The following is a 25903-nucleotide window of genomic DNA, read 5'->3' as shown; positions in this document are numbered from 1 at the left end:
TTGCTGGTATCCTCTATAATAACTTTTTTACTAAAAATATTTTTTAATTAAATATATAATTACTTAATTTAATTCTTTTTCCTTCCAATTTTTTTACCATAGAATTTTAATTTCTTTCATAGTTTTTGTATCCATGTATCCCATAATTTAGATTTTAGTGTTGAAGAGTAGTAGTGTGTTGTTGAAGTGTAACACATATTTGTTGTTGAGTTTGTATTTATATTACATTATGATATTAAACTAAATGCTCTTCATTTACGAGATCTAAATCCTTCAACGCTTAGGGTGTTTGAGATGTTTGAACTCCAAAAATGCTTTTGGTAAAAAAAAAATGCTTATTGACAAATGGTGATGATAAAATGGGATTTTAAAAATCCTGCGAGAGACCTCTCGACCACCATTGATCGCTCGGATTGGTCCACCACATCTAGATATGTGTGAAAAATACATGTAGAAAATACGAAATCGATTATGTTGGTGACTTTCTAGTTTGAATACATTTTAGATTTGATTAGTTTTTGTGTTTGATTTGTGGATTGTTGTGCATCTGTTCATATCCACTGCCAACGACTTTATTGAGTTCTTTGGTTTTGATGTGTGGTTTGAATGAATTGAGTTTCTTGTTTGAATGGATTTATTCTAGTTTTGATTTCTGATTTAAGTTTATGGTTTTTCCTTTCTCTCTCGATTGAGTTTGAAATTATGGTAACAATAAAAAGAGGGGAAATGGTATAGGCTTTGAATTTTCGATGCTTAGAAGAGATGATAAATATGAATGGCGTCGTTTTTTGTTGAAATCAAATATCAATTCGACTCCCATACATTTCGTGAGGGTAGCAAGAAGTTAGAGTAAAAAGGGGTGGGACATGGGTGGATGATGGTGGTGGTTGCTAGTGTTGGACAGTGGTGGAGGTGGTGGTGGTTGATGGTGTTGGACAGTGGTTGTGGTAATACAGGTGTATAATGATGGTAATGTTGGTGCACGATGACCATAATTGTAGAAACCCAAAATTTAGAGAGATTTGACTTTGGATGAATAATTGACCAAAAGGGCAATTTAGCCATTTAGAGGAATTTCATGAATTGAGAAGATGTAACTTTATGAAATGATTCAAGATAAGTTTAATTCGCTTACATAAGACGAGATAAGTGAGTTCAAGAGAAGAAATGCAAGAGATGGAGCATTTAGGCCTAAAAGGGTAAAATGAGAATTTTATGCTTCTTGCGCCAAGTTTTTGACTTAATAGATTAAGACCCATAATAAGTCTGTCAGAAGTGACTTGATGGAGTTATAGAACTTACCCCCACCTCTACGTGGATACAAAGATCATAAAAACGGGTTTAAAACGAAGAAGATACGAGTGTTAGAAGTTAGAAGAAAAACTTTTCCAAAGTAGGAATGGAATCAGCAATGGAAAGTGTTGTGGTAATGCAGGCATCGCGGCGTGGTAAGGTCTTTACCATGGCGTTGTGGGCAAAGCGGTAAAAAGGGACGAAAGCTTCATCATAAGTAGAGGGTAACGTACTTTGCACCAGAACGTGGTATATGGGTACCGCGGTGGCACCTCGGCTCGACAAGAGGGAGACTGCAATCTAATAGCGCACACCACGATGCGGTAAACATACTACCAGGACGTAGTTTCGCAGTTCAATAAACATGTTTAAACCTGTTAAGGGTTCATTCTAGATCATTTTTCTTTCCTAGTTCGATGGAGAGCAAATAGATGGTGATTTTAAACCTAAGAAGGTGACAAGATGAACAAGAGATGATGGACTGCAAGTATTAACATCCTCTTCCCCTTAAGGTAATGATTTATCCTTTGTATGAAGTTTTTAGCTTCAATGGTTAAATAGTTAGTTTGGTTAGATTGCTTGAGTTAATAAGATTATGACTCAATTAGTATGTCATTGAGAGTGTTTAGAAGTTTTGAACAAACTTTGTATGTGATTTTCATGGTGAAGTTCATATATGGAAAGTTAGGGTTTCAAACCCTACCTAGTGAGGAAGATGAATTGTTGCAATAGAGTTTAGAGTGTAATGAATTAGGTAGTATGAGATGCTTAATTCATTTGGTAAAATAGATTTAGAGATAAAAGATGAGAAGTAAGAATTATGACCAATTAATCAATCATTTTGGTATAGAGAGTGATTAGGCTCTTAATAGGCTAAGACAAGTTCTAAAGGACTTGATATGTTGTATGAATAGGCATTGAGCAAAGAAGATGGATCAAGATGCATCAATCAAAGATTTAGAGCCAAGGATAGTTAGTTTTCACTAACCAACAAAGTGAGTTATAACTCTCTCTCATTGGATTATGTATGCATGTTTATATGTTAATGATATTGTGTATGCATGTTTTAATATTAGTGACATTATGATAAATGCCCACAATTTATTCGATGAAGATAGAGTATGAATGTATGATTGGATGTAGATGGTATTACGTTGAATACTTACAAGATATTAGACGAAGATAGATTATCATTATATGTATGTTTATAATCATGTAAATGAGTATGTATGTATGTTTAGAAAATAATGGTATTATTATCTAAGCATAATAAAAGGTTTCATTAGGGTAACAATAGTAAAGTTTCTCACATTCCTTTTACATAAATCTTTCTTTCGAGGAATGCTACACACTAAAAAAAATCCGTACCAATGAAGTCCAACATCGGTAAAAAAGAAATTTTGATTCTTCATAATATGCAAATGGGTATCTTACAGATCATGCTTGGAAATTCATTTTAACTTTAAGACTTTCATATTTTCACTTAAAAAAAAAACAATTAGCATAAGACAAAACTATGAAATCCAATTTTAATTTTCACACAATATTCAAACTCATAAAGATAACATTTTTTAAGACAGATCCCTGGAAATTGGAATCAATCATGAATTGAAAAACTCTACCGATGTGAATGATTGTTAGCCAACACCACTAAAGAAGTCAGATTATTTTTGAATAAATGATATTTAAGAAAATGACTAAAATTTTAATGAAAATGGAAGAAGATGAATAAGAGCACATCCTCAAAACTGAATCAAATCCAAATAATCTTTCAATAATGCTCTTGCTCGAATTACATCCAAGTAAAAACATACCTCACCACAATCTCAACTCTACTACAAAACCGAAAGATGTTTTTAATGATTTAAAAGAAAATCTTGATATTTCTTTTTTTTATCAAATTGATGGAATCTTGAAGTAGTCAGGATCAAAGTGATGCAGCCTCACATAACCATCTTCACCACCACTTGAAAAACTACATTACATTTAAAAAAGATCAAATTTGGTAAAAAGATTATCAACAGCTACAAGCAGGGGTATTTAGGTCTTTTGTGCAAAAAAATATCTAAAGCAAGTCCATGTCCAAACTCTTTGGATTTCAACTTTTCGATTTTCTTATGAAAGAAGAATGTACCTTTTCCCATCGGGATTGAAAGCCAAGGCATTTATTGGACCAAAATGCCCTTTAACCCCTCCAATCTCTTCTTGTAGAACCTATACCACATACACACAAGTTGACATGCATATATATAATTATATACAAATTCTGTAAAAAAAGATTATATAAAAAATATGTGATATTCTTTTTTACCTTGTCATAAAATTTGGCTTCAAATTTACCAGCACGATGATCAGTTGTGGTAACAGCAGATGCATCCTGACCACCTCCAAGCACCACCTGATAAATCATAAATGTTTCATATTATTATATTGAATAAAATAAGATTGTTTTTAATAAAATTAAAAAAAAAAATAAAGATTATGAAACTTACATGGTTAAGAAGTGGAGACATTGCAACTGCATTGACTGGACGTTCAGTAACATATGTCTTGATCAATGTCAATGATCTGCTGTCCCAAAGCTAATTATTTATTTCAAAGAAAATAGGGGGATAAGAATGATATGATTTAATTTAATCAATAACTAACACTATGAAAAATGAAATCTTGTTATAGAATTAATTACCTTAGCTGACTTATCAAGGGATCCAGTGAGAAAATGTGAGCCATCAGTAGATTTTGCAAGTGAAGTAATTGTCTTTTTGTGACCAATATCCTTGTCATTTTCTTGCAGTAATTTTCCTGTCTGAAAATTTAAAAGAAAAAAAAAAGTTAACTGAGGAATAAGAGACATCAACTCCATTCATCTTCTTCATCAAGGTTGTATACACAAGTTGGAGGAAAACAATACCTCTGTATCCCAAATTCGAACCACAGCATCTTCACCAGCACTAATGATTGTCTTGTTCAGAGGTCCCCAAACAGCTCTATTGATCCTTCCTTGAGGACCCTTAAGGACGAGTACAGATTCACCAACCTCTGAAAAGTTGCACCAATTAGAGCGTCGTATTATTAAAATTGTCACCTTATGATACAAACCAATGCATTGTTTGGTTGAAAATAGATTAAAGCTGCTTTCTCTAGTTTACTGTATTTATTGATTAGAGAACTGGATATAAACCAGGCCAAATTAGTGAACTCACGGTCAGCAGGATCAGAAGCAATGCGTTTAACGTGGATAGCAGAAGTTAATCCCATAAAAGGGTCGGTGGTGATAACAGCAAGCTTATCACCAACGGAAAAATCAACAGCTCTAGCAGGGGAATCGAAATTGAATGTGAAAAGCTGTGTTCCGGTCTGAACATCCCAAAGTTTGGCTGATTGATCGGCACTCCCGGTAATCAATCGTGTTGAATCTCCTGCAGAACCAATTGTAAATCAGTTACCTTATTAACAAAAGAAAATTCCACAAAATCCAATCGCTAAGTTATAGATTTGACTACCAGAAAAGCCAATTACTAGTTAGTTCAAAACCCAAACCAGTTGCTAATTTGAAGAAATTAAACAAGACTTAAAGAGGGAGAGGAAGGAAGAAACTTACTCGAAACATCGCAGCACCATACGGCACCATTGTGACCACGATATGTGCCCAATCGTTCGCCGTTGTCTGCGAACCACACAGTAGGAGTGTGATCTTTGGCGCAAGAGAAGAGAAGGTCACCATCCCTGTTATACTTGAGAAAAGTGAGTGGCCTCTCGTGCCCTTTCATCAATATCGGCCTCATCTTTGCTTTCGTTTGCGGGAAATTCGATTGAACAAAAGTGGAGCTCTGAGATGTCGAGTTTTGGGAAAATTATTCCGATGTTAGAAACCCTAATAAATCAGAGGAAGATGAGTGCGGAGGTCGAGCCGTCGGGGGTTTTGGAAAGCTCAAATTGTAGGATAGCTGTAAGATTGGGCCGCTTTTGGGTCGGATCCGCTAAAGGGAGCCCTATTGATGGCTGTTGGGTTATTTGTTTTTTTTAATTATTTGGAAATCCTCATAAGTCATCAACTAAAGCAATAGAAACATTTAAAGGATAAGTCCATAACAATAGGCTTAGATATCATCATCTATAATAATATTTGTAAAAAAAATGTAATTTTACAAACTCCAAAGTGCCATTTGGAGCCCTAAGACCATCCGAAATACTGATGTGTTTGTCGTTTACTTGGCAACAACCACTAACCATAAACAACATTTTAGTGTTTAGTGGTTGCTAGTGATCGTGGTTATTTGTGGTGGGGAGCATAATCTACCACAACCAATTAGCTTCTTTCCCTCTCTATTTCTCTTTGCACATTAAGTAATTAATATATATATATATATATATATATATATATATATATTAAAAAAAAATAAGAGGGATATAATGATATGGAGTGGTGGATATACCATCCATTAGTGGCAATGATCTATCGGAATATAAAAATATTTATTATATGTATATATGAGTGACAAATTAAATAAATATTATGTAAGTAAGCATGAATACATGAGTAGTTTTAAATATATTTATTATGTGTAAACCACAAATTATAAAAATACTATTTAAATCCTAATACATTAGGATTCAATATTCTTTTTTTTAGTTTTACTTGTTTGATAATTAATATATACATATTAATGCATAAAGCCTTGAGAGACGGTATAATTTGTATGTTTTATGTTTTTGCCATAAAAGTATTGAAGATTGGCAAATTTGGTCCATATGCTTACAATCAACAACGATACGCCATAAAACCACCGCCTATGCTTCCGATCAACAACGATACACCCTAAAATTATATCTCCTTCGACCATCTACGAATCAAAAATTCGTCTCCAAACTTTTTCTTTACTTTGTAGAAGCAATGGATGATGCATGGTTGGATGTCCATGGCCCCGAGCATGCTTTCAGATCTTGATTCTTTGGTTTTAGGGAAACTGTTGAAGATGGTGTGTATTCCATCAACAAACCTTCTATTAGATCATATGAAATTGGAATTGACCAAACCTCAATTATAGAGACTTTACTAAATTAATAAGATGGTGTAGGAAGAAAGCAAAAAAGAGGAACTGAACTACTAAAGGACTGAGATTGGCGCCACCGGTCATAAAAGATAAAAGAAAAAAACCATGTTTTTATTTTCCCTATTAATTCATGTATGGATATTATGCTTGAATGGGTAATGATATCAACATGGATAAAGTGTGATACACAGAAATTATAATTTTTTTCCCTATTAAGTATTCTATGGATAAATTGACTTGACTGGGTAATTTATAATATCTGGAGGGATAATATGATATATATATATATATATATATATATATATATATATATATATATATATATATATATATATATATATATATATACACAAAGTCTGTTTTTTAACTGAATAATGATTGAACATCTAAATTCATGTTTTATTGATCCTGAAAAGTCAAATGTCTTTTGTGCCTAGCCCACACAGTCACCCCTTCACTCACTTTATTTCCTTCTTGATGTCATTATGTGACACGTCTTTTCAACTAAAGTTAAGACATAAGCAAACCGCCTCAAATCCATTAGTCATTGTTTGATATAAAGGAGCAACTTTTTAAAAACTTTTTTATTCTTGCACTTTCTACATTGACCCTTATTTTTAATAAGCAACAAATATGAGTAGTACGTATATAACAAATGTGACAAAAAGTCCAAAAGTTCATTTTGTTTATGGGTTTTTATGGGATGCAGCTGAGATAGCAGCAGCGGTAGCGATTTCTGTATTTGGAATTGAATTTGAAAGGACTCAAATTTCTGCAATTTTTGAGCATGCAAATAAGTTAGAGTTGCACATTGTTCATATTTAGTTGGTGTACATTGAGTTTGACAAACAAATTTTGTCGGGTAGGTTTTCATATGGCTTACTTGAATCATATTGCATACGACTTGTGCCCTTTTGTTTCAGTAAGAGAACATTTTGTACAATAATATGTATGACTTTGGTTTGTGGTTTTAATTGGTTTTGGCACTAAAAAATAAAGGTATTATATGTTATGGTTTGACAAACTATGGACATGACATCATCGGGTCTATCTTCGAAATCCACTTCTTCAATCAGGATTTCCACCTATCTCACTTACAAATGGCTTTTTTTCATGGGATTCAAAGGTTTTTTTTATTTTAATCTATGTTTTTAACACATTTTCTACTCTTTATGCTAATGTTTTTAATTTATGTTTGTACAAAACCCATATGTAGCAATTATTGATCCATGTGGTTCAAGCACAACATGAATCATTATAATTTCTCCTACACAAGCCCCGGTTGGATAACCATATAAAATGTTCTTAAAATTCTCAATTCGTAGATATCCTTTTCTGGTATATTCTTTCATGACTTTTTTTTTCATTTTCAAGATTTAAAATTTGTTTTTTAAGTTGATGGTATGTATTTCTCATATATAATGAAGGTACGTACCCTGTTTCTTGCTTGCTGAGATTGAATGGGTGCAGGATTTGTCTCCATCAGTAGGGATGGATGTTTGATGTTAATTATTTGGTAATTGTACTTAGCCACATAAACATATTAGGGATATCTACTTTCATTTCTTTTTACTACAATATTGTACTTTTACTTTTTTTCTTATTAAGGCAGTCTACTTTCATTTATCTTTTTAGGACATTATACTCTATTCAGTCTATCTATTTTTAGCAGTATCCAGTTGTTTTGTATTTGGATGACATTTATATTGATAAAAAAAGATAACATGGAAATAACATTGTACTCTATTTTGGCAACGAGTATTTTAAAAGGTTGAGATATTTTAAGTTAGTCGTCAAAACCCATTCAAACCTGTTTAGCATCTTTCCAAAGTAAACCTAAAAAAAAATCTTTGCTTTGGGAAGTTAGGACCGAGTGAAAAATCCAATTTTTTAAAGATTTGTTTATTATAATGTCATATTATATTATGTTTTAAATTTTTATTTAATTGACCATTATATTATATGTCAGTTTTTAATGATTTGTTTATTTTTATATTTTATATTTTCATTTAATTGACGATTTTATTCTATGTCAGTTTTTAACGATTTGTTTATTATAATGTCATGTTAATTTTTTTATAATATTATATGATAATTTAAAGTTTTTTTTATTTGATTATAACAATGATATCTAAATAGGAAACCATTTTACTATTAGACTTTTCTTCCATGGTAAAAGCTTTTGGTATTTACTTTAAACAAGAAATTTATAATCTAAAAGGGTAACTTTTAAAAGATTTTAGTTTTTCACTGCTTTTAACTTCTGCAACTTTTAGTTTTTGGTTTTGTGTAATTTTACATCTTTAAAAGCTAACAACTACTTTTGTCGAATACTTCTTTACAAATAAAAAACAACAACTACCAGCTATCAACTAATTTTGTCAAACAAACTTTGATCAACTTATCCATCCTTGCTACTTCCATGCATAGGCAACCTTGGAGTAGGGACAACCTCCAGTGGGATCTTCTTGTAAGCCACTATTCCTAACATCTCTACCATGTCAACTTCCTCTGCCCTAAACCCTTCTGGCAACGACCATTCGAATCGGTGCAAAAGACTCCCCAACATTAAGCTCACCATGTTCATCCCCAACTGTGCACCTGGGCACATCCTCCGACCCGACCCAAATGCCAGCAACCTAAAATCATGCCCTTTTATATCAACATCTTCTTCAAGAAACCTTTCAGGTCGAAAAACCAACGGTTGTTTCCACGCATACGGGTCATGACCGATTGCCCATACATTCACGTAAACCCTACTTCCTTTAGGAACACCATAACTTCCGATATTTAAGTCTGTTGTGGCTTGGTGGGGAAGCATTAGTGGCGTAGGAGGATGCAACCTTAGGGTTTCTTTAACCACACATGTTAGGTAAGGAAGGTTTGGTATATCGGATTCAGTCATAACTTCACCTATAACCCTATCTAGTTCCCCTTGAGCTTTTCGTTGAACTGTTGGGTTTATTAGCAACTCAGCCATAGCCCATTCCAGGGCGGCGACAATGGTGCCGATCCCTACAGTCACCATGTCCCACAACAGCCCACTAATTGTATTATCGCTAAGATTATATTCTTCACGTCGACTCAATAAAGCATCCAAGAAACTAAAATTATTCTGGTGGGTGCTACAGTTTTGGTTTTCTTTCTTATGTGTTATAACCGATTGAAAGAATCGGTGGTTTCGTGATTGAATCCATTTGTTTTCATCGTCTTTAAGCCAAGATAGCCACCGGAGCCACCATACTTCTTCCACGATGCCTAACGATATCTTGGCGCGAAACTGAGCCTCCATAATTGCTTTTAGCTCTAAATCCCCATTAGAAGACGCCAATGAGTTCCCAAATATCATACTTGCAATGATATCGAACATTGTTTTCTTCAAACAATTATTTACTACCAAAACTTTCCCACAATAATCTTCGTTAATGGAGTCGATCATAATTGAAACATCATTTTCCCTTGTGGGCCTATGTGCTTCGAGGTTCTTTAGAGAGAAGAGTTCTACACCACAAAGCTTTTTGAGCTTCACAAACCGGGGTCCATAGTCAACCCATGTGAGATCATCGCCATTTCTGCTAAATCTTGCAATCCCTATCGTTCTGTGTCTATTTGCAAGTTGTTGGTCATGGTTCTTGAGAACTTCTTTAGCTAAGTGTGGGTTTGACACAGAGATGCAGATTGAGGAACCAATTTGAAACGATGTGATGGGGCCATATATATGAGACCATTTGGCTAAAAGTCGAAAATCGTTAGGTCGTATCTGGTACATGTTGCCAACGATGGGCCATGGGCGTGGGCCTGGTGGGAGGTTTTGTCCGAGTCGTCTATGCAAACTGAAGATGATGATGATGAGGGTGATTGAGAGGAATAGAACCTCAATCACCATTGATGATGATGTGGAGGAAGCCAAGTGTGGGGAACAAAGTCATGAGTTTTAGGAGCAACTATAATATCATGTTCTTTAAGTGACATTTGTTTATAAATGGAACTGTATTCTCTTATTAATCAATGCAACTTCCATGCTCCTGAAAATATTACATTTGCAACACATTTGTTATAGCCCAACAAAATTATATTTTTTTATTATTTTAACAATTCCATCTTAATTTCAAGATTTCGCATCATCCAACCATACATAACAACAGCAACACATAACAATTCCATTGCAAACTAAAACAATTGTCACAGATGTAGCTAATATCAAACATTTAATTCATACAGATGCTACAGCTACATTACTAAAAGACTAAGTTTCGATCATCTAATAATGCTCCACAAGTAACAACATTATCATGATTACTAATAGATTTAGCGACGATCATGAAGTGGGTTATTTGCATCATAGCGGTTTGACATGGCATCCCGATTTGCCCCATGACTTCTTCTATGGTCATTATTGTTGTGATCCACATGTGAAGATCTATTTACATATGAAAATACATCTGCACTAGGGGAAACTGAAATTTCAACCAAAAACATATCATCAATATTCAATAACTAAGGCTGCATTTTTTTAAGACTATTTTTCAGTGATGAGGATCAGGGCATTCCCGTCTTTTGCACACAACTCCAACTTTTATGTCATGGCATCATGTGAGAGACTTTACCTTGTGTATATGGTGAAATGGGCCCAGGAGAAACATCAACATTTGGCCTTGATTTGAAAGGAGAATTTGATGTAGGCATTGGTGAGGTTTGCAGATTTGGATTTGGATTTTGTGCAGACTTGTCTTGCCCAGAAATCTGTTTTTATGGAGTTCATATATCAATATTTTAAACTGGTAAAAAAAATGAAATACTGTTTGCATAAATTGATAAAGAAGAGTGAAACAAATGAAATACTGTTGCATAAATTGATAAAGAAGTGTGAAAACAGTAACATATGCTATGAAAACTGAGTAGCTAAAGGGAAAAGATAATTACTCCAAATCTCAATGTTCTGTTGTAAAGAGTGACAAGACCAGAAAAAAGCTTGACAGCATAATCGGCAATCTCTTTGGTTTCATATTCTGCAAATGCAAAACCTTTTGGTCGATCAGTTTCCCTATCTCGAGGAATGTGTAAGTCAACCACCCTCCCAGCTTGGATAAGGATATCGTATAAAACCCTATCACTTACTCGTTCATCCAAGTTACCTGTGTATACACACACTCAAACATCAGTTATGGAAAGACGCATATAGCAAGTATACCACAAGATTCGTTTATATAGGATACACATAGAAATAATTCACTATTGTAGTATTAAACAAATTCATGAATTTTGGGCGCAAATTATCCCAAATCGTATTCCATATGCCTACCTTTCCTGTATACACGTTATAATGGATTATTGATTTAGGGGACCGAGAATTGAATCAATGGAGATAAAGCGGTATACGTTAATCCAATCAATATTCACTGGTAACATAGAACTCATATACATCTTGAATTTCAGCTAAAACCACAAAGGGAATCAATACTCAGATAGGATCGTCAACTAGCCCTAACAGTCTAACTCATTCATGGAAATTTAGATATTGGAACAACAAGAAGCAGACAAATTAGTAATAATAAAGGGTAAAATTGGTGTAGGTTTCGAAAATATACCGATGTACACTGTGCAATTAGGGTTGGCGGACATGACTCCCGTATGCAGAAGAGGAAAAAATTGTTGTAGAAGAAAGACGAGCGTGATTCTTGAGATTCAGGCCTACGGATGATGAGGAATTGAAAGATACCAATTTCAAATTCAGTCAATTGGCGACGGTAAAAACTCATTGAAATTTTGAAAAATGCTTTCACTCAGTTTGTACATTTTAATCTTTACTTTTATTTTATTTTTTTGCAAAATAAATTTTATTTTGTAAAATAAGTCCTTAAACTTGTTGTTTTTGTATAGATCCAGTCTTTATAATCGGTTACTCAGATTAAATCGTGAAAATGACTTAATAAGCCAATAAGGTAATATTGTTCTCAGTTTGTATACATTTAATATTAATGTTTTTTTTGTTACAGAACAAGTCCTAACTTATGATTGGTTTCTACATGTTTTGGCAATTTTGCTTACGTGACATCCTACGTTGGTCAATCATTAATAAAATGTTTTTATACATGGCTCGTTTCTCACTTATATCAGTAACCTAATTCACGAATCGATCAAATAATGTTGGTGTCCTAGTTTTCTCCAATAAGATGATGTCACTGGCTTCGGTTTCATCTATCTCCATACCAGACAACGAGATTCTTTGTGATTTCTTCCTACCAACTCGAATTTCCAAGACAAAAGAACACACTGACAAAAAGTTTAGAATCTTCCCTAATTCTTTGGTATGTCGATTTTGACAATTTTTTCTACAAATGTTTCTTATTCTTTTCAAATGAACTTGTTTTCTTACTTACTTCAAAAAAAAAATTTGTTACCGAAGAAACCATGTAAAGGTGCATGTAACGCCTACATTTCCCGCTAGACATTAATAAGATGATGTAATAGTAAGAGTCAACAATTATAATCTTTTAGTAAATAAAGAGAATTATTGAGTGTTTTGTATGTTTTATGTAGTTATATGTAATATATGTACTTATAATGATATAATAAAAATATGAATAAAACATACGTCTAAATAGAACAATAATTAGGATGAATATCCTTGATGAAAGATTAAGTAGTTGAGATGAGGATTTCAGAGATATAAAGAACGCTGAAATCCGACTTCGTATGAAGAAGTTATGCTTCTTCGAAGTTTCGCGATCAAACGGACACGGCTTTACGTATCGTAAAAAGTGAAATTTTGATAAATCACTTTTTAGCCTTAGTGATATAAACAAAAGTCGTAGTAGTTTTTAAACCGAGAGTGTGCATATAGAGAACGTTCAAATGTGACTTCGTGAGAGGAAATTATGATTTTTCGAAGTTAGCGCAGCAGTGCGGGCACATAAATCAAAGATCTCGTTAATATGAACCCGTCACTAAAAAGATAATCGAAAACGGAGTCCGTATGTAGGAGTTATACTTTCTGCAGCGATTTCTAACAACCTAAACCTATCAAAAATATAATTTTGAGTAATTACACGAATGGTTCCTATGGTTTGGGGTAATTTGCGTGTTTGGTCCCTAAATTATTTTTTTAACTCGGAAGGTCCCTACTGTTTGTTTCTATTACGCGCTTGGTCCCTACTGTTTGTTTTTGTTACGCGCTTGGTCTCTGTCTTACCTAAAAAGACTATTATTTAAATAGGAAAAATGGTGGGGTAGGTAAGGTAAGGTGAGGGGGTGAGGTTGGGGGTGTGTTTATTTAAATAAATTAAAAAATCAATGGCAAAATAGTCTTTTTAGGTAAGACAAGGACCAAACGCGTAACAAAAACAAACAGTAGGGACCTTCTGAGTTAAAAAAATAAGTTAGGGACTAAACACGCAAATTACTCTAAACCATAGGGACCATTCGTGTAATTTACTCTATAATTTTTTGATAAAGTAGGAATTATATATGGCTTCTTCGTGGGATATTATGTCCAAGAATGTTGGAATTGAGAAGGGGATTTGGATTTCTTTTGTCGTATAAGAGAGAGGGAGAGAGAGAGTGAGAGAGAGATTTTTGATTTCTGTAATAAAAAATTGAAAAAAATACAAAGGGCAAAATTGGTATTTAAAAAAAGTAAAAAATAATTGAATCAAACTTGCAACAAAATAAAAACTTTGGAACTATGATATTAGTCAAAAAAAAATTTGGACCAAAATGACACTTTTAGACATAGGAATAAAAATATATATTTTGTGTAATTTGGTCCAATTTATTTATATATTTATTTTTAGGGTAATTTACACCAATCGTCCCTCGTGTACATGCCAGAAAGCGTGTTTAGTCTCTATTTTTAAAAATTAACTCGGACCGTCCCTCGTTTGCATAAAACTTGCACTTTTCGTCCCTGATATACATTTTTGTTGCGCATCTAGTCCTTGACAGGTCTAAAATGACCATAATACCCTTTGTCTATTTCTTTTCCAATTAATTTAATGTTATTGTTATCTTTTTTAATTAAAAAAAATATGGCCTCTCCTTTTTAAAACTCTCTCTCTCTCTCTCTCTCTCTCTCTCTCTCTCTCTCTACATAACATCACCAGAATATTCACCACCACTCCTCCTCCTTCACTTACCCAACCCATCTACACACTTTAGTGTGTTGCTGGTGCTCATCGTCGGGTGGTCGTCTTCTCCGGCAATAATTTTAGTTTCGCTTTCAAAATCTAAGCTATAACTTAAGCTACACAAAACTGTAAAGATCCCATATGGTTTTCTGGTGCCGAGATTTGGCGGATATCGCCGCCGTCGCTGCCTAGGGTTTCACTTCTAATGCTCGATGAACCTTCTTGCTCTGATCCAACCTCCATCGCCATCACAGGTAGAGGATCTCGAGGAGAGGAGAAAGAATCTCGCCTCAAATCTTACATACGTCTGCCAAGAGATGGAGAACGAAAAAGTAATTCAAGACGTCGCTATCAATGCGTCGATTTCTTCATCTCCATCACCGGTTTCTTTTGCTTGGATTTTGATATCAAAGAGTTCTTCGGATAATTCTAATAGCTACTTTAAAGAACCGCCATAATTTGTTCTGGTTGCTGCTTCGTCGCCTCAAGTCTTTTGTTCATACCTAAAATCTCCTCTTCTTGTGGTTTCTGCTCCTGTTTTAACCCCTCAAACTCCATTGTCATCTCTGAAAATCAAGCTACAGATATGGTTTAAAACAGGTTTCAGAAGGGAAGTTTGTGAAGAAGAGCTATGGTAGTGATGGCATCGACTAGTAGCAGTGTTAGTGTTGACCGGTGGTGATGTTCTTTACCGATGTTAGTGGTAGGATCGATATAGAGGAAGAAGTGGTGAGAAGGAGGGAGACGAGCTGGGGAAGGGAAGGGGAAGGATAGGTTGGGGGTGTAGATATTTATTTTATTTTTCTTTTTTTTTTTCAATCTAAAAATGATAAATAAACAAAATAAAATTGAAAAAGAAATTTTTAAGGGCAAAATAGTCATTTTATGTCAATAGGGACTTAGCATGCAAGAAAAAACAAAACCAATGACCGTCCGAGTTAATTTTAGAAAATAGAGACTAAACATGCATTTTGTCATATGCACGAGGGACCAATGGTGTAATTTACCCTTATTTTTAAAATATATTTTTTACCTTTGGTATTTTCTTTTTTCAATTTTTTTGGACGGACCATTTGTGGAGTTTTGTCTTCATTTGTAGATGGATTTATTGTGATGTACGTAATAAAAAAATATCTATTTTATTTTGATTGTCTATCTGTACTGCCGCCATTGCCCGTCACCTACTGCCGGTACCTGTCCCCTCGTGAGCCCTAATTTGCTCAGGTGACTCTGCGACCCCTGAGTTTCTGTTCTATTCGATTCCGAGTTACTCAAAGGTGACGTTGAATTTGGTAATACCATATTACAATACAGAATTTCGCGTAGATTCAGTCAATGGCTCACAATCAGGTTGAGCATCTTGCTCAGCGGAAACATTTTGCTACGTGTTGGTCCATGGAAGCTGTGAATCTTGCATTAGAGGTTTGTCTTTCTCCCTAACGTTCTCTTCCATGGTTATCCACATAATGGTTGGATCTGTAATAAACGTTTTAAGCCTTATCAATATTTCTATTTGCAGAAAGGCGATGTGTTCAAAGCAATGTTTCGAGTGAATGCACATAATCGGGTTGAGGTATTTTGAACTCTCTTCTTTCATTTCTTTTTGTTGTTTATTCAGATTTCAGCAGCTGCGATATGTTAACTATAACATTAATGATCTGTGTTCATTGCCTAGGCCTATTGCAAAATTGATGGATTGCCAGTTGATGTTCTTATTAGTGGATTCTATAGCCAAAATAGAGCTGTAAGTTCTGTCTGTTCTTTCAAATTCTTATTCCTATGATATAATCAATGAGAATGGATATCTTCCTTATTGAATTGATATATTTTATATATGATGTTATGAAGGATTTTGTTTCTAGTGTCTCAAACATTCTAATGAGATTATGACAACAATGAGTAGCTGATATCTCAGTAACAATTTTCACATTGGAATTGATAGTTTATCTGATCATTTCTTACCTTCAGGTAGAAGGTGACATTGTTGCAATCAAAGTAGACCCTTTTTCATTATGGACAAAGATGAAAGGGTCAGTAGAAGCTTCCCCAGAGAAGCAGCTTTTACATAGCACAAATGATACTTTCAATGGCCAAGACCTAATTAGACCTGCAAACTTTGAGCTGGATCACACAACAGCTTCTTCACCTAATGAAGGAAGAGAAGTTGTAAGTTTAGTGGAAAAACTGTGCACTTTAATCACTTCATTCCCATCAAAAAGGCCAACAGGTAGAGTTGTAGCAATCATTGAAACATCTCCACGTAGGAACTCCATTGTTGGTTTCCTTAGAATTAAAAACTGGTTATCCAAGAAGACTAAGCTTCCATCATCATCTTCAAAACATGAACACATCCAACTCATACCCACCGATCCAAAATTTCCCAAAATGATTGTTCCTGTAAAAAACTTACCTAACACCATCACAAAAAGATTAGATGACTGTGACTTAACCCTAGAAACTGACCTCATTGCTGCACAAATTGTGGAATGGAGTGAAGAGTATGACAGTCCATTTGCTCATGTTCTTCATGTTTTTGGAAGAGGTGGAGAGGTGGAATCACAGATTGGTGCCATTTTATTCCAAAACTCAATTAATTCTTCCGACTTTACCCCTGAAGTAATGTCATGTATACCTCATCTTTCTTGGAGAATACCTGAAGACGAATTAAAACATAGAAGAGATTTAAGAAACTTATGCACGTTTACCATAGACCCTGCAACCGCTTCTGATCTTGATGATGCCCTTTCGGTTGAAAAGCTACCAAATGGTGTTTACAGGGTCGGTGTTCACATTGCTGACGTGTCATATTTTGTCCCCCCTCATACCCCTTTGGATCTAGAAGCCCAAATCCGATCCACAAGTGTGTATTTACAGAAGAAAAAGTTACCAATGCTTCCACCAATTCTTTCAGATAATCTAAGTTCACTTTCTCCTGGAGTTGAAAGACTTGCTTTTTCCATCATCTGGGATATAAATCTTGATGGGGTGGTTCTAGACCGTTGGATCGGTCGGACTGTTATAAAATCTTGTTGTAAACTCTCATACGAACAAGCTCAAGACATTCTTGATGGGATTTCAAATCTTTATTATCCTCCTCTAGTGATTACATCTGTCAACAATCTTTATGAAATATCCAAAGTCTTGAAAGAAAAAAGGTTTAAAGATGGCGCATTGTCTCTCGAAAGTCCAAAAATCATGTTCTTGTTTGATAAAAACGGGATCCCGTATGATTGTGTTCTTTCCGGAAGGTCAAAGTCAAACTTTCTAGTAGAGGAGTTTATGCTTTTGGCTAATACTACAGCTGCTGATGTCATCACACGCGCATACCCTTCTAATGCTTTGTTACGGAAACATCCGGAACCAAAGCTATCAAAACTTAAAGATCTTGAAACTTTTTGCTCCAAACACGGTTTACATTTAAACACTTCTACTTCGGGTCAACTTCATCAATCTTTGGAAAACATAAGACACGAACTGAAGGACGATTCCGTCCTTTTCCATGTACTTATGTCGTATGCTACACGCCCAATGCAGTTAGCCACGTATTTCTGTAGTGGTGATTTGACAGATGGTGGTGAAGATTGGGGGCATTACGCGTTAGCGGTCCCACTTTATACTCATTTTACTTCTCCTTTAAGACGGTATCCTGATATTATTGTACACCGGATATTAGCTGCAACAATTGAAGCTGAAGAAATGTTGAAGAAAAATGGAGGGAAATTGTTTGAAAGATGCTTTACAAGGTTGGTGTTTGAGAAAGTGGAAAGTTTTCATGTTCAAAAGGCGTTGGTGGATGCGGGAATGAAATACGCGGTTCCTGGGACCCAGTTGCTTGCTGACGTGGCGACTCATTGTAATGAAAGAAAACTGGCGAGTAGGTATGTGAAGGATGCTACTGATAGGCTTTACATGTGGCTTTTACTGAGGAATAAAGATGTAAGATTCTTGATTTCTAAGCTTGTAATTGTATATTTGTGAACTCATATAAATGTGTAATTGTGTATTTTAACAATATTATAATGTTGGAATCACAGGTTTTCCTTTCAGAAGCTAGAGTATTGGGATTGGGACCAAAATTCATGTCGATATATGTGACTAAGCTGGCTGTAAGTTATTTTATCTGTGTAAAAAGACTTGAATGCCCTCCAATATAACAAATAATTTGCATTGTAATTGTATATTTGTTGATGGTTTTAGATGGAGCGGAGAATATACTATGATGAGGTGGAGGGTCTAAGCGCGGAATGGCTTGATGCCACATCAACATTGGTCCTGAATTATTATCCAAATAACCGCTCGCATAATAAAAAAGGAAGCAGTAATAAATTCAAGACAATTGAAGAAGTGGCAATGGTTTCCATTCCATACAACATGGAAATGGAAATGGAATCAGAAGAAGAAGTAGATGCAGCATTTGGAGAGATGGGAATCTCGGATTCCGTGGTTGTTCCGGATTCCGACATCAAGCCGGCTTTCTTTCCGCTTGTGTTGCATATCCTTTCAACGATTCCGGTTGCACTTCACCCGATTGGTGGAGACGATGGGCCAATTGATATAGGGGCAAGACTGTACATGAGCTCTTATTTTAGTTAGGTTTTCTATTAATCTGAAATTTTAAAACTGCTTGTTGTTGAATGTTGACTGGCACACACATACTGTTTATTAGAAAAAGAGTAAAAGATGGAAGGAAAAGGGAGTGAGAATAAGATGTAGATAAGAAGGAAGGAGGTTTCTGATATTGTTTGCTTGTTTTTAAACAGAAGCAGACAATGGTGAGTGGTTTCCTTGGTCTTGGTGCCCAGAATTTTTAAGTTTGGGTATCCTCATTCATCCATGTGATTTGGTGCTTTGTTTCTTAGGATTTAAATGTAACCATTACAATTTACAAATGATATCAACTTTTTGTCTTACAGTTTTTTGTTGATGATTTTACTTTTATCAATATCTTACAAGTAGTGAACTAACTGAGTGGGAGGATCATCACTATGTTAAAATACAAGTGCTTATACAAGTTAGGGATGTCAATTGAACTTATATGTTTTTGGAATGCCTGGATTCTTAAATCTTACAAAATGAAAATCGATCCAAACAAAATCTTAATTTAATTGATTCAGATTGGATTAGATTTTACTTAGTTCAGAGTTGAGACTATTCTATTAGGATTTAGTATCCATATTTTGAAAATCAAAATCAATCAATCCATTCAAACCAAAATCAATCAATCCATTCAAACCAAAACCGCTACACACACATATTCAAGAGTAAACAGAAAATAAGTGTTTTCAGATTCTTGTGTGGATGATAAAAATGGTGGGAGTAGGTTTGTATCCCTTCAACTTCAACATAATCATATAACAATAGAAGAAGAAAAGTACAAGATATTGCATTTGCCAATTTCAAAAAAAAAAAAATCACTCAACTATCTCCAGGCTTATAAATTCGCTGTTTGTGGTTGTTCTGTAGAAGAAACTCCATCCGAAGAAGACTTGGGTCGACCCGACCCAGACCCAGGCCCAGGCCCAGCCGAAACCTTAACCATAGCAGGTCTAAGCAATCTTTCCCCAAGAACAAACCCTCTCCTAAATTCCTCTATAACAACACCTTCATTATATTCCTTTGACTCCTCACGTGCAATCGCCTCATGAACCTAACACACCACAACACAATCATTAATTACATATTATCTGTCTTTTCAGCTATATATAAAAAAAAAAAAAAAAAAAAAGCAAAGCTTACAGAAGGATCGAATGGTTTTCCAATTGTGGGGACCACAGCAACACGTAAGCTTCTCATAATTTCCACAAACTGTTTATAAATCCCTTGATAACTCGCATCAATTTTTTTCTCCTGTTCAGTTTCCAACTTCAATTGTTGTTTTGCTCTTTCAAAATTATCAACCATCGGCAAAAGGCTCTCAATCACTTCCCCTTGAGCATTGCTCCTTACGTTAAGTCTCTCATTCTCTGATCTTTTTCTAAAATTATCAAAATCTGCTTGCAACCGTATGTATCTTTCTTTCCCTGAACTTGCCTCTGCTAACAAAGATGTCACTTTCTCCAATAATTTGTTTTTCTCTTTTTCTAAATCATATAATGCAGCTTCGATATCAGATGAAGTTGTGTCATCTTTACTGAGGATGGATTGTTTGTAGAGTTGAAGGAGTGACTTTATGGTCAATGTGTCTGAATCGGTTTCGGTTTCTTCAAGATCATCTGACTCAGTCTCGTCCTCATTTGTCTAAAAAAAAAAGACCAAGTTGAAAGTGTCACAAGGTTTTTTATGATAATGTGTTAATAAGTATATAGATAAGTAATGCATGTGTGTGTTATGAATGGAGTAGTGACTAAATATGATTTGTAAGTGTTAAAGAGAAGGTTTACATTTTAACAAACAAAAAAATGTTGTATGATTGATGAATATTGAGATGTTACTTTGACGATATGTAGGATTGAATGGAGACATATAGAGCACAATACGAAGATGATCATCTGAAAAATCGTTAAAAGCCACTAAGGATTATACCACTTTGATAGCGCATCATAGAACATTTACTAAATTCAATAAATCTTAACAACTACATAGGTTAAATTCAAACGAAATCAGTTCAGAGGACAAATTAACTGTAGAATTGAAGTACATAAGTATATGTATAACATCTGAGAGTGAGAATGAAGAAGGTACCTGAACAGTAGTGTCTTTGGCTGTACATAGAGATTTAAAGGAACGCCAATTTTTACCCGGACATGAGTTGGGAAGAGATCGAGAAAGCCCTAAAAGGGGTTTACAAGAATGACGACTATGAAGGTGTTGGTAGGATTGAAAAGCGAGATTCTGTGTTCTAAATTGTGGGGATTTGAGAATAGATACGTCAACAAGGCGGGGAGCGCAGAGAGAGTATTGATTGGAAAGAGGAAGAGCCGCCATGGGAGATAAAGAAGCTCACGCCGACTCTATAAAGTTGGGGCTTTTCCCCTTTGATGATTTAATCCTCGACCTTGTTTGACAAGAAGTTGTATTCTTTCGGGTTTCAACAGATAGGGCAAGAGCGAAGAGTTCTGGTCTTTATAAGCGACCAACCGTCTTGAACCAGAGGTCGAGGGTCTCCAAGAATCTAGAGTTTACCTTTTGTCTCAACTCTCACTCCTCTATAAATTAGGTATAAAGAGAGGTCCTTAGGTATTAACCTAATAATCTTGGTTTTTAACTTTTAGGAGGGCAAGCTTAATCGATATTGAAATTGAAACTCAGAATTTGATCATTAGTTTACGTCTTAAAACCAACCAGCTACAACTAGTTGCAACCTCAGGAAAAGGGCTAAGCAAACATATCGAAGAAGCACGACTACGTCCTAAAACCAACACACTACAACAAGTTGTTGATGGGTTTTTAGGGTTACAAGCTCAATGCCATGAGTGGAAAAATAATCAAAAACAATTTCAATTAATTAGGACACATGTAACCTAAAAGGATCTATGTCTTTCACATATAACAACATATTATGAATGGTTATCCTACAAAACTTTTCAATGAAGAAACTATTCATAAGATAAGAAAACTAACCTTAAAGATTGTTATAGCAAACAATCTTGAATTCATCCTTGAAAGACTCTTGAAAGCAAGCGCCACAAGTGCCGCGCCTCTAATGGTTCATACCCAAATCTAGCAATTAAGGAGCTTGAAGAGAAAGAAGATGAGAAGAAGAATTTCGGTCCTAAGCCTCTAAGAAGAGTCATGAACGAAATTCTTAACCCTTAGGGGTTTATATAGGATTCTAGGAAGGTGGTGGATAAGGCAGATATCTCAAAGATAACCCTAATCCCTTAGCTTTCTCCCTAAGGCATCCAATGCACCCTTACAGCCCAAGGAAACCCTAAAATGCTTCTAGATTTCGTTCCACCCCCCCCCCCTCCCTTATGGGAGGTTATAGAATTCCTCAATGCTCAACTATTGAACATTGTCACATTTAGTCCTCCTAATTTTAATTAATCCCAAAATTAATTCAAATTAATTTCTGATTAATTATTAATTAAATAATATTATTTCTAATTAATATATTATTTTCATAATACATTAACAAATCATTTATTTTTATTTCCAATTAATTTATTAACCATATAATAAATTAATAAATCATTCTCTCTCTCTCTCTAAAAGCTATCATATTCAATTTCTAGGTTTGAGGGCAACCTAAAAGGATTGTGCTACTATCAATTCAAGTTTATACAAATTATAGTTATGTACTTAGACACCTAATCCAACAGTTGCAACTTCAGGAAAAGGGCTAAGCAAACATATCGAAGAAGCACGATGCTTTTATCTATGTATGCCTAACCTTTTACTGATCATTTGGAGGGAGACATATAAGGTGGATAGTTTATTGGAGTGAATTCCTCCTAAGGACTAACGGAGGTGTGTTTGTAAGTTAAACAATATAGGTCTATTTAACTGTTTGAACGATCGGTCGAACATACAAAAAGCTCGTTCATAGTGATATGAAATTGTTATGTGGAAGGGGTCTTGATTAACATGTAAAAAATATGACGATGATAATAAATTGATGACTCCTAGTAATCAAGTGTTTGGAATATGTATCGATCTTAAGAGAGAGAGAGAGAGATAGAGAGAGAGAGATATAGATAGATAGATAGATAAATAGAGAGAGAAAAATGAATGGAAAAGAAGACTAGGTTGTTTAAGCCTTCAAGTGAGAGATTGTTAGGGTGTGAAGTCTTGATCAAAGTGTAATCCTGATGATCTTAGGAAGAAAAGGTGCTTCTAGTGAGATAATGTAAGTCCAAAGTGTTCGTGCATGTGAAGGACACACTCTAAGAATCCAGATGCAACACCTTGGAAGCATGGTGTGCCCCCTGAAGCATATTGTGCCTTCTTGGAATCAAGATGCACCCCTTGGAGCATGATATGCCACCTCATAAGCAATGTGCACCGCCTAGGAAGCAAGGTGTGCCCCATTGGAGCATGATGCACCATCTTGGAATCAATATGCACCCCTTAGAGCATGATGTGCTCTTATGTGCATGGAAGGTGGCCATGCACATCCCTCAAGGCTAAAGGTTCTAAAAGTAGCTGAATGGAATCCCATGATTGGTTAAAGAATAGGGCAGCCCCTTCATTGGCTAATTATGTATGAGCCTGACGCATCATAATTAAGGTTTCTTATGCTTTCTTATAAATAGGAACATACCGCTTTCATATTCGTTATGCATAAAGATCAAGAGAACAATAATTTTGAGGTTGATAGCACATCCTTTAGAGCACTTAGTCAGAACATCCTTTGGAGGTTTAATACCCCCCCCCCCCTCTCGTTCGCCCATGGACATATGTCACTTTGACCAAACCATATTACATACTGAGTTCAATGTTTTTATTTCAATTTTTAGAAGTTTTATTCCGTAAGTTTTACCGAAGTTTGTTTATCGTTTGTACAGCTGTTTTGTTGATTTTCCAACATTTATGTATGAAGTTTTGTTCAAAGAGAATGAACTATAGAAGCAACAGAGTAATTAACTTCGCCCGACTAAATCAAATGTAAATAGGGTTTTGGAACACCATAACTCTCATGGTTTCCTTTTGTTCGGGCTTTCAGAAGAAGAAGATGATGAATTTGTCAAAAATGGGTTTTTAGGAAGCAAAACCTTTGAAGAACATATATGTGGAGATCGTTGAGGAAGTGTAGTTTGAACCTCAGACAACAATGGTTGTTTTATCAGGTCCCATGGATGGCGCCAAATGATGTGACAAGGAATCATGCTATTGGATCTTGGTGGCGGGTCCGGATTGTAGATCTGGAGTAGGTGCCGATAGCGAGTTCCCGACTTGATTCCTAGCTGCCACCATAGAACAAGACCATTAGAACTACCCTAAGAACCGTGCCTCGGGAGCAGGCTCCGACGATCAAGTTAGATTGATGTGTAAGAAGAGATGGTTTCCCTTGGCTCGAGAGAACCAACTTGAGGAGTGGTGTATGTGCATAATGGAGGATCATGTCTTAGAATTAGGAATCCTCCTCATGGAGGAGGAAGTGTTGTATTTATAAGGTTAGAAAGGAACAATTAGGTCCGACCTTCAGGACCAACTAGTCAAAGGCAGTGTTGTCAGGTGATGCTGCAAAGCAGGTTGTCATTCGGTGTTGCCAAGCAGTGATCTCATGTTGTGTAGGTCATTCCAATAGACCTAACATCATCAAGTCCCCTTAGTCCGATATGATTGGTTTGCTACCAATTATATTGGATTGGATATAGTCATATAAATCATACAACATCACTCACTATTGAATTATTCTCCTAACGAGTGGTATTAGAGCCAGGATTGCTCAATCCTTTTGGAAAATCAACGCATTTTCAATTTTAGATATGATCTGAATTCAGATTTGGTTTTTCTTCGAAAAATTCATTCTCAGAAGATTTTTGCCAAACAACAACTTCGTTCTTTTTCTACATTCGGTCTTCATCAGAGTTAAGGGGTCAGTTTTAGGTATCAATAGGGTGGATACTTCTAATGATGTGATGGATTATAAAACTGTTGAAGAAACTAGTGATGATGAGAAAGCTGATGTTGAAATGATTGTCGAGGAGAGTGAACAGCAAGATCAACCCACTCCATCACAAATGAAAAGGTAAAGAGGTTGAAGAAATTCTTGGCACAAAAGTTGAGGGATACGTTTGTTGTTGAAGAAAAATTTAGAAGTAAGAGACTTATTCCTCAATTCATAGCTCCAACACAATTTTTCACTAAAATGAAGTTTTCTCAAATGGATTAAAAGATAACACAAGTTTTCGATGTTGTGAAAGCCTTGAATATGATAAATACTGGTATATACGATGCACATAAATTATGCCTTGAAGAATGGAATGGAATGGAATGATTTTGTGTGTCGTTTATCTACTAGTGTGAAGGATGTTTATGTCAGGGATACTAAACGAAAATGAAAGTAGATGATACCAACAGAGGATTAAAGAACATGCCGAAAGTTTGAAGTCTATGAACGAGTAGATAAAAGAAGTTAGTAAATTGTAGATGTGGTATGAGAAGATTGTTTGAGATTTTTGTTAAGGGAAAATGACTAGGGAAGGTAATTAACTTTTCAGTAAGTTCACATCTGGGTAACTATCTTTTTTTGTACACATCTAGGTAACAAACTTATTGCAAGTGTTCACGTGTAGCACCCGATTCCTGGTACATATTTAAATTCAAGAAATGTTGCAATTTACTCTGGGACTCGGCGAGTTAGGGGCCCAACTCGTCGAGTAGACTTGACTGTTGATCGGGGGCTTAAGTGACCTACTCGACGAGTCGGAAGACCGACTCGACGAGTAGGAGCTGTCTGGACAAAACCCTAATATTTAGGGTTTGCACCCTATTTAAACACTTTATCTCGTCCCAAACCAACCTCCATCACCCTCCCAACTCAGA

The 25903-nt window shown here is 35.3% G+C and overlaps 4 protein-coding genes and 1 pseudogene across 5 annotated transcripts; 1 reads left to right on the top strand and 4 right to left on the bottom strand.

The window, feature by feature from the left end:
• Window positions 1-3018: 3018 nt before the first annotated feature.
• LOC145119375 (eukaryotic translation initiation factor 3 subunit I-like) lies at window positions 3019-5214 on the bottom strand. The gene is made up of 8 exons (XM_079055020.1): window positions 4895-5214; window positions 4497-4712; window positions 4205-4332; window positions 3980-4099; window positions 3786-3875; window positions 3605-3691; window positions 3428-3507; window positions 3019-3268 (listed from the first exon to the last, which is right to left on the bottom strand). The coding sequence occupies exons 1-8, from the start codon at window positions 5076-5078 to the stop codon at window positions 3190-3192; spliced, it is 984 nt and encodes a 327-aa protein (XP_078911146.1). The 5' UTR covers window positions 5079-5214; the 3' UTR covers window positions 3019-3189.
• A 3500-nt stretch (window positions 5215-8714) lies between these two features.
• Window positions 8715-10341, bottom strand: LOC145119374 (cytochrome P450 98A2 pseudogene; annotated as a pseudogene).
• Window positions 10342-10483: 142 nt separating this feature from the next.
• On the bottom strand, window positions 10484-12064 carry LOC145120306 (uncharacterized). The gene is made up of 4 exons (XM_079056133.1): window positions 11936-12064; window positions 11271-11482; window positions 10955-11090; window positions 10484-10804 (listed from the first exon to the last, which is right to left on the bottom strand). Exons 1-4 carry the CDS (start codon window positions 11967-11969, stop codon window positions 10656-10658), a joined length of 531 nt encoding a protein of 176 aa, XP_078912259.1. The 5' UTR covers window positions 11970-12064; the 3' UTR covers window positions 10484-10655.
• A 3563-nt stretch (window positions 12065-15627) lies between these two features.
• LOC145119970 (Ribonuclease II/R family protein) lies at window positions 15628-19383 on the top strand. 2 transcript variants are annotated; one of them, XM_079055755.1, is made up of 7 exons: window positions 15628-15697; window positions 15788-15895; window positions 15993-16046; window positions 16149-16217; window positions 16442-18409; window positions 18508-18579; window positions 18671-19383. In XM_079055755.1, the coding sequence occupies exons 2-7, from the start codon at window positions 15809-15811 to the stop codon at window positions 19064-19066; spliced, it is 2646 nt and encodes an 881-aa protein (XP_078911881.1). In that variant the 5' UTR covers window positions 15628-15697; window positions 15788-15808; the 3' UTR covers window positions 19067-19383. The 2 variants fall into 2 exon arrangements, with proteins under 2 accessions (XP_078911881.1, XP_078911880.1); XM_079055754.1 differs by having other exon boundaries at window positions 15633-15895.
• Window positions 19384-19735: 352 nt separating this feature from the next.
• Window positions 19736-21586, bottom strand: LOC145121064 (uncharacterized). The gene is made up of 3 exons (XM_079056846.1): window positions 21155-21586; window positions 20210-20710; window positions 19736-20120 (listed from the first exon to the last, which is right to left on the bottom strand). The coding sequence occupies exons 1-3, from the start codon at window positions 21395-21397 to the stop codon at window positions 19905-19907; spliced, it is 960 nt and encodes a 319-aa protein (XP_078912972.1). The 5' UTR covers window positions 21398-21586; the 3' UTR covers window positions 19736-19904.
• Window positions 21587-25903: the final 4317 nt, after the last annotated feature.

Source organism: Lactuca virosa, chromosome 6 (assembly GCF_052849685.1).
Source record: "Lactuca virosa cultivar CGN04683 chromosome 6, Lactuca_virosa_CGN04683_v6, whole genome shotgun sequence".
Lineage (NCBI taxonomy): Eukaryota > Viridiplantae > Streptophyta > Magnoliopsida > Asterales > Asteraceae > Lactuca > Lactuca virosa.
The sequence above is the reverse complement of the archived record's forward strand: the minus strand, read 5'-3'. Positions and strand labels throughout refer to the sequence as shown.